Source organism: Microcebus murinus, chromosome X (assembly GCF_040939455.1).
Source record: "Microcebus murinus isolate Inina chromosome X, M.murinus_Inina_mat1.0, whole genome shotgun sequence".
Classification (NCBI taxonomy): Eukaryota; Metazoa; Chordata; class Mammalia; order Primates; family Cheirogaleidae; genus Microcebus; species Microcebus murinus.
In genome coordinates, this window is record NC_134136.1 from 75,491,965 (window position 1) to 75,500,479 (window position 8,515).

The 8,515-nt window shown below is 53.8% G+C and overlaps 1 protein-coding gene across 1 annotated transcript in view; it reads left to right on the forward strand.

Moving 5' to 3' along the window:
* LOC142865960 (transmembrane protein 185A-like) overlaps nt 1-2,776 on the forward strand; it is a 35,204-nt gene extending 32,428 nt beyond the window's left edge. Inside the window, exon 7 of the mRNA XM_075999665.1 lies at nt 1,093-2,776. Within this exon, the coding sequence (XP_075855780.1) occupies nt 1,093-1,337 (245 nt within the window). The 3' untranslated portion in view covers nt 1,338-2,776. The remainder of the gene's footprint in view (nt 1-1,092) is intronic.
* Nucleotides 2,777-8,515: the final 5,739 nt, after the last annotated feature.

Genomic DNA, 8,515 nt, shown 5'->3' on the forward strand with positions numbered 1-8,515 from the left:
CGTTCTAGGGCCCTCCAAGGGAAGGGAGAGCTGTCCCCTGGCCTGCACCACGGCTTTCCTCCAAGTGCTCCCCGTGATTTGAGGGAGGAACAAACAAGACAAGCAGCCTCTCACAGCTCCCCTTTCCTCCTCTACAAAATTGGGATCAAGATACTTCCTTCCAGGGCTTGTGAGGAGTGGATGAAACGTCCACATCTCCCACCTGAGCCCCGAGATCATCCTAGGTCCCTTTTTGCCCTCCCCTTCCCCCATGTCCTTGCTGACATCAGTGAGTGTTGTCAGGTGCACCTTGTGTGCCCTCTCTTCCTCTCTACTTGCATGCAGTGCCACACAGTTTTGAAACGATCTGTAAGGAGGGTCCCTTCCTCACGAGGCTGTGAGCTCCATCGCATGGAACCCCAGAGCACTGGCCTTCTGGAAGCCAGTGGGGTGGGAGCAGTGCCTAGACCGCAGCCCAGGCCATGCTTGCTGCTGCCTGTGCCCCGGGAGAGCCAGCCAGCACGGAGCCGACGGCTGGGTGGTGCACAGAGAGGAGGGGCAGGCCTCGGGGAAGTAGCTTTAGGGTGGCCCCTGGCCTGGACCAACACCTGCCTGCCACCTTCCCAGATTCCACAGGGTGACAGAAATCCTCTTCTTGCATGACACTCTTTCTCATCCAAGAGCTTATCCTGGGCATGGAAGATTAGAGGAAGGCAGCGTGGTCTAGGCACCACAGGTATTTGAGACTCACTAGGGCAGTGGTTCTCGAACTTGAGCCCCCAACAGGATCCCTTAAGGGCAGGAAAAGTGGGTGGCCTCAGCCTACACCAGCCCAACCTACAGTTTCTGATTCAGGAGGTCAGGGCTAGGGCCCGAGAATCACATCCTGAACAAGGCCCTGGGGATGGTACTGCTGCCGGTCTGGGAACCCCGCTTTGAGGACCCCGGAGCCAGAGGTCGTACTTTGTTTGGCCCGTTATTGAGTTGAGGCCCTGTTTAGTCTTCGTTTCTGAGTGAACTCTCTGGAGAAAATGGACTTCTTGTTCAGGAAAGAAAGGTAACGTGAAAGTCACTTGGGCCTAGCGTTTGAAAAAGAACATTCTTATTTTTCAGGGTGGTTTGGTATTCGCAAAGATTTCTGTCAGTTTCTGCTTGAAATCTTCCCATTTTTGCGAGAATACGGAAACATTTCCTACGATCTCCATCACGAAGACAATGAAGAAACTGAAGAAACCCCAGTTCCGGAACCTCCTAAAATTGCTCCTGTGTTTCGCAAGAAGACCAGGGTGGTCATCACGCAGAGCCCTGGAAAGTATGTGCTGCCCCCTCCCAAATTAAACATCGAAATGCCCGATTAAACGCCACCTTGGGGGACAGCACGTAAGTGGACGGGGACACACGCTCTCTCCACCTCCCTTTGCCGCCTCTTCACCCACAGCCCGGCCCCGGAACTGGAGCTGGGTCTCCAGGTACGTCCATCCAACGCCTTCTTTGCATCCAACGCCTATCAGCCACTCAGCACCAAGGGACGCAGAGGTGGCAGGTGACCAGCCAGGGTGTGTGTCAGCGGACCTGGCTGCCAGGGAGAGTGGGAGAGGGAGCAGCGATTTACATCCGTCTGGGTGGGAGCCCAAGGCGTCTGGTGGTCCCCGTCGGACCCAGGGGGTGGCCAGATGACCAGACCCGCAGAAGGGACATCTGTCTACATGGCTGGTTTTCAAAGTGCTAAAAGTTCTGATCCAAAGTGTTGTTCCAAAATATATTTTCCCACAGGGCCAGCCCCCATGTGTAGCTTACCAGTTGTCCAGGTCTTGGCGTAGTCAGTAGGAACTGTAACGATGTCTCTAAGGCACTGCGAGTGTAGACTGTAGACACAGCGCAGTCCTCCTTTTTCCTGTTCCTACCGTGGGAGTAGTTTCCCTTTGGGCATGCTGACAGCAGTTTTTAATAGCCTCACGGGTGAGCCCTTTCTAATGGAGTCACTCCATGCGTGTATAGTATTTATACAGATGTTTTAGCATCGTAATAGACGGTGTTAACTCCTAGTTCTGTACAGTATAGTCTGTGAAAGTATTTTTTTACAAGCTTGTGCTGGAGACGAGGTGTTCTGCTGCAGAAGTAGAAGCTGGCGGCACGCCTGCCCCACCCCAGCGGGGTGCCACGCCTTCACTGGACATTGCTCTTTCCGCCCTGGAATTCCTCCAGGTACTCGGTAGCTGCTACTGCCGGAACAGCCACAGCCAGCAAGAAGTGGTTCACGCTTTTCTGACGGGCTGGGAATACTGGCTAGCCGAAAACCTGCAAGGTGCTACTGGATGCCAGGACACTGGAGGATGTTGCCCAGAGCAGAAATGGCGTCCGTGTTAAGGCTCAAGCTTTCTGTCTGCCAGCAACAAGGAGGCTTTAGACGAGGCGCGATGCTTTGACACGTGAAAGCTCCAGGCACCGCGGGTACAGTCGTGAGTCACCTGCTACAAGTGTGATATCATGCTGCCTGAAACCAAATCGGTCGTTCATTTAAAAGAGGGTAAAAGGGGGCCGTCGATATACTCAGCCGGGAGAGGGGTGTGCAGTGTTAACGTGGGCAGCTGCTCACCGGCCTAAGTCGGCTTAATTCCAGTCCCGCACATACAGGCCTGCGCCCTGCAACGGGCCTCCAGGGAGCCTGTTCTGTTTGGGGTAAGGGGGAACGGAAAGTGGTAGCCTTACCTGCTCAGTGTGTAAAAAGTGTAGCTAAATCCACTGTTTTTACTCTCTTAAGCTGTTCAATAAACTGGCTCTTCATTTTACACGGGCACTGTGCGCATGTGCTTTTGTTGGTGGTCCGGGAAATCGGAATTGTTGTCAGCCAGAGCAAAGGGAATCTCTAGCTGCCGCAGGCAGCCGAGGCTAGCGGGGGTGGGGGAACATCAACATCATCGAGCTCGGTGCCCAGAATCAAGTGCGGGAGCTTGTGGACAGGTGGCCCCGTATGTGGGGACGGTGTGTGACGCAGAGGCTGCTTTGGATGGACGCCTCTCCCTTGACCTGCCGGCACCACACCGAGAGGAAGGATGGCAGAGATGGAACTCGGGGGTCTAAACCTACACGCATGTCGGATAAGGAAAGTAAAATGTGTGTGAAGGCCGGTGGCCAGATGCCCTGTCACGGCGTGACCACGAAGGCCCAGGGTTGGGGGGCAGGGCCCGTATGAGTGCAGGCTGAGGGCAGGTGGGAAGAAGGCCGCCAGCTGCCATTGGCTGTCTCCTGCCCAGCAGTATGGGTGTGTTAGGAACATCTCTGTGGAGGACATCCCAGGGTGCTGTTAAAAGCATGGTGCGGCTGCAGCCGGAACCACGGGGTCCATGCTAGACTTGATTCCGTGCTTAAAAGCATCAATCCTATGCTGTGGGGTGTGGGCCAGCGTCCCCAAGAGTGGGCCCTGACGTCTTTAGGCAGTGCTGTACTGTGGTTCTGCCTGGCCCCAAGACCTCTAGGACACGTCGCCAAGGAGACAGTTCACGATCTGCACCTACGGTACAGCAGGTCACCGGAAACACTAGTGTGTACCAACGTCATCTTTCCCATCGAAATGACTCTGCGTGGACCAGAAAGTTCACACGCTGACAGGTCACTCTTCTGGCCTGGCCTGGCCTGGCCCTTTATTCGATCATGCGCTGGGTGTGTTGTGACGTCACCCCAAGCAGCCTGAGCCCCTCTGCAATGCCCGGAGCTGCGTTATTACCAGGGGTGCTGCTGGCTGCGCCACACTCCCGGGCTGACGTGACCAAAGGACGAGCATCACTTCTGGCGAGATGTGATGAAAGTAGCGCCGGGGGCACAGCTCCCAGCGGTGCCTTTTCCTCCAGAAGCAAGGGCTCCCCCAAGGTATGCAGAGAAGGACCGCCATCCAGCAGAGCCGTCCTGTGCCTGGGACGACCGGACGTCCACTGGGTGCCCTGACATCAGGCTGCTGCTTGAAGAAACTGCTTTCTGAGCTCTGGCCCAAGAGCCTTTGTTGAGACGACCGTGCCCTGTCTATGACACCCCATCAATGGGAGACGGATTCTCCTCTCCCTCCCCTTCCAACAAAAGCTGTGGAGGGTCGTCCACAGCAATCAGTTTGGGTGGGATGACGGTGGCACTGGTGTAGGGATCAGTGAAAAGCCGTTTCAAAAGGAAATGCTGGAAAGGAATGGCCCCAACAAAGGGTTTGAAACAGATGGTATGGAGAGCCTCTCCGCCAGCTAAACCTCTACAGCTTCAGCAAAAGGTGTCAGGACATTCACACTTCCCTCTGCCTTGCCAACTTTTTCACTGAAGAAAGACCAAGTCTGTGTCGTGAGCGAGGAAGCAGATGAGAAACCTCATGAAGGCCTACGGCAGTGGGCTCTGGGGTCAGGTCGGGGGAAAGTCCCAGGACTGCCTCATGAAAATTGGGTGACCTGGGGTGGGGTACGGAGCCATTCCTGTGCCTGCTTCCCCCTCTGGGTCGTGGTGACATTAACTCAGTAAGAAGTCACATGGGGAAAGGGCTGAGAATGGTGCCAGGCCGTGTATCAGGGCTGTTCAGTCACTCGATCTGCATGCCCTCCTCCTCTGGAGAAAAAGAATGTCACCTGGCAGGTGATGTGTCCCCATGACTCCATAGTGCTTTAATCTGTAACAGAGGTAGGCGTGGGCATCTGTTGGTGTTAAAATATCAGCGTCCCCCTAGTTGCCATCTGGAGAAGAGCTAAACCGAGGGCACTTAAGGGAGCCTGCCGAAGGTGGCATAGACATGCCTGCTTGCCTTGGTCCTCGGGCCCCTGGTGTGGAAGAGCCAGTGCCCTGGTCTCCCAGCCAGGGGTTTATTCTGTTTCCAGCTGACACTCCATTAGAGACGCCCAGAATCTTCTTCACTCCCAGGCTGCAACTTCAAAGTCCCTTTCCCTTGGCCGTGTACACTTCCAAATTTGCCATTTTTAGGCATTTTCCAAGGGTGAAATGCTCGTCACAAATTGATGCATGTTGAAGATGTAAAACGGGTCCACAACTTCCTTTTGGGACTTAACCTTGTGTCCCAGAGCCACTAGAGTTCTACTGCACCGGGGCCTAGATCGTGGGTAGTGGCAGTTAACTTGTCACATGGAGTTTCCTATTCTTTTTAAACTTTGAACCGCAGTTACAGTGCTACTGCAATCTCTACTTCATAAGAGACTCCCTCACCTCACTGGGAGGATGGAGAGAAGAGTGGGCATTACATCTGCATTAAGGCAGAGGGAGAGCAAGCCAGAAGCCACAGAATCCCCTCTGGCACCCCCAACCACCGAGCACCTAGAAGATCGAACACGTCTGAATGAGGACAGCCAGGAGGTACCAAAGAACCAAGACCCTGACGGCCCCACTAGGCAAATCAGGAGCGAGTCTGCTCCGCCAGCAACCCCCTTGAGGAATGACGACCTCCAGTAGCCCGAGGGCTGAAGAGCAGCCAGAGGGCGTCCAGGCGCGTGTCACCACAGCGGCAGATGTCACTGTGCCTGCAGAGTTCCTCTTTGTCTGTTTTGCCGTACCTTCCACCCGGATGAACCCTTACAGGCCGTGCCTCCTAGATCGTCCCCGTGCACTCCGCACAGCTCCCATTTCCTGGACTGCTGCCGTCCCACCATGCCTGGGTGCCTGTGCCCGTCATGGCTGCTGGGCCTGCTGCCTCCGTGGCCATGTTCCCTCGTCCCCCGACTTTGTTCCACTGCTGTCCCAACTGCTGCTGTGTCTCCGAGTACGTGCCAGCTGCCGAAGGGCCCCAGGTGTACCCAGACTATGCCGACCTCCACAGTTATATAAAGGCAAGCACTGGGTGGGAACATGTGCTGGTCAGTGAAACCTATCAGAAAATGAGGAGTTTTCTGTCTGCACAGTGTTCTCGGTCTCTGCCGGTTTTCTTTCTTTGCAGTCAGGTACTCCCCCCCACCCCCACCCCATGTCTTTTGCGTGTGTGACAAAGACTTCAGTGTAACAGCCCTCCCGGGCCTAACGCAGGTACCCAGTAGATACTCAAGCAAGGTCTGGGTTTTATTAAGCCCCTGAGACATCCTGCCTCCACTCATTAAAAATTACCTTGAAATGCTCGGCAAGTACAAAGACCGAGCATTGGTGGCTGAGTGTTCACAGTGACCCCGTGTTCCTGGCTATCCAGACACAATTCCCTGTCGTAGTGGTGCCTTTATATAGCAGGATCTTCACCTTACATACAGGTGAGATCAAGTCTCACTTGTGAATGTGCTAAAATTGCCCTAATGGTTAGCTGTGGAGGTGACAGACACTGCCAGCGAGTCCTGTGGGTTTGGGGTTTTCACTCTACAGGGTGCTAGATGGTGTCTGGGTTACAGGATTTATGTTGGACCCTTATGCCAGGTTCTAGGTCTGGTGACTGCTTCTTTCTTCTTTCCTTCGCCCCCCACCCTACTCCTCTTTTCCTTCATTCTTTTTGTTTTCTTGGAGCCCAACATTTAAAGGATGTCACGTTTCCACTTACGAAGCAACTTTGTCTGGTCACTTGGGGCGTCTAACTTAGAACACATGGTGTCGTTTCTGTAAGCCTCTATAAAGTGTGGTTTGTCTGAATGATCACAGGACATAAACTTTCATGTTCTTCCTGTAGAAATAATTGGGTATAGAGGCTAACAGACCTCCGAAATCAGGTCGTGGAGAGAGCCCGGACACCGATGCACCAGAACCCAGTGGCATCCCTTGCCTTTATTTCTACTTTGGCAGCACGTGGAGAGACAGAGTCCTGTGAGAAGTAGGGAGAGTCGATGAGAGAATGAAAACATGGACATGGATTAATCCAGAGCCTAGCGATGGTCCGTAGGTGGATCCCCCTGTCTCGGCCTGCCCAGTTATAAACTGGTGCTCATTAACTAATGGGTGCCAATCACCTTTCTGAAATTCATCATTTGCGAGCTCCTTAACTTTCAAGAAGTACAATTTTCTCATCTCTTTCTTGGACTTACATATGCCTACTGATCTTGAATCATGCAGAGATCCTGCTGCTTACAAACCTCTTTCCTAAAAATGTACACCCCTGTGGCCCTTGCTTATGTGTAAATCTATATAGAAAGATGCAGATTTTCAAAATGTGATCGTGAGTTATTTTCTTTTCAAAAGAACTTAGCGATATTTTTGGCTGCCGTGACCTGGCTGTTGCTCCTGGTTTCTAACAGGTAGAAAGGAGCCAGGTATGCTGCCAAGCAGCCTACGATGCCCAGGACACCACCCCCCAGCGCAGAGAACGGGCCAGCCCCAAAGGGCAGCAGTGCCGTCCATGGGAGACAGACCTGCCCAAGAGCGCAACCTGCGTCCCCACCTCTCTCACCTTTCCTCATCCTTCCACTGGATACTATGCACATGCACTCAGTTTCCCAGGCAGGACTGAACTGAGAGAAAACAATCCATCCTCCCTCTCCCCAATGTAAACAACAATCAAGAAGTTCAGGTAAATGTGATCATGAAATCAGGTAAGCCTGACAGTTCAGGTAACCCTGGTCATAGAATCAGGCCCAATGATAGGCACTTTGCTTGGGAGAGGGATTGGGCTCTTGAAGACACAGGATTTGAAGGTTCAAAAGTCTTAACAGCTCTCATGAAGCAGCGAAATTGCAGGTGACAAAGAATCGCCCTGTTTCCTTGCTCTTAGCTACATTTCATAATTTTAAATTCTTAGCTTTGTCTCAAATTCTTAAACTCTCACATTCTTAATTCACCAGCTAAAATTTAAAACCGGGTTTGCAGAAGAACAGTGTCAAGCCCTTGGACCAAACCTGGCTTAGCTGGTTGTTGGGACCGACCCTCCCTGCTACTCTGGTGGGCGAGCTCCCTGTGGAAGAAAACCAACCTGGCCTTGCTGTGACCCTTCCCGAGGAGAGGCCTTGAAATGAATGACTCAAAGCTCCACCCGCTGGCAGGTGGCCCTGGGTACAGGCCACAGTCTCGGTCTTTTCCACATACACACCCCTCCCGTAACACAATCAGGTTCTTTGGCCTGAGGACAAAGTACAGAGCACTGGGTTCAGGCTCACAGCATGTAGACAGGGGAGAGCCTCAGAAACGGCCGACGGAGGGAAGGCCTCGTATTGCCAGAGAGACACACCGCAGACCAGGCCCTGGCAGGCAGGGCCAGTAGCTGCCTCACTGGGGCCCTGTGCCGACCCCAGAGCCTCTTCCCTCCTGGAGCGACCCTAGTCTGAGCTACTCTCCTGCAGCACCACAACTTCCTCGGCACCTCTGGCCTCCTGATGGTGCTGGCGTTCGGTCATTGCGGGGAGAGGCACTCACGGGGCTGAGAGGAGACCTGGGTGACATGCATTGCCAGGCTCGCAGTAAGCCCTGTGGACAGGCCCCGCGGTAGCCATGTGCCAATCTCCACCTCCCCTGCCCCAGGTGAATGGGCAGAACCAACGGGTACTTGGAACCAGCCAGTCACAAGCTCCTGAATCCCCTGAGCCCGCCTTAGGGAGTATGCCCCAAAGTAGGCTCTTCAGACCTCTTGGGAAGAAAGCACTTGGGGAGCGGGGGCGCA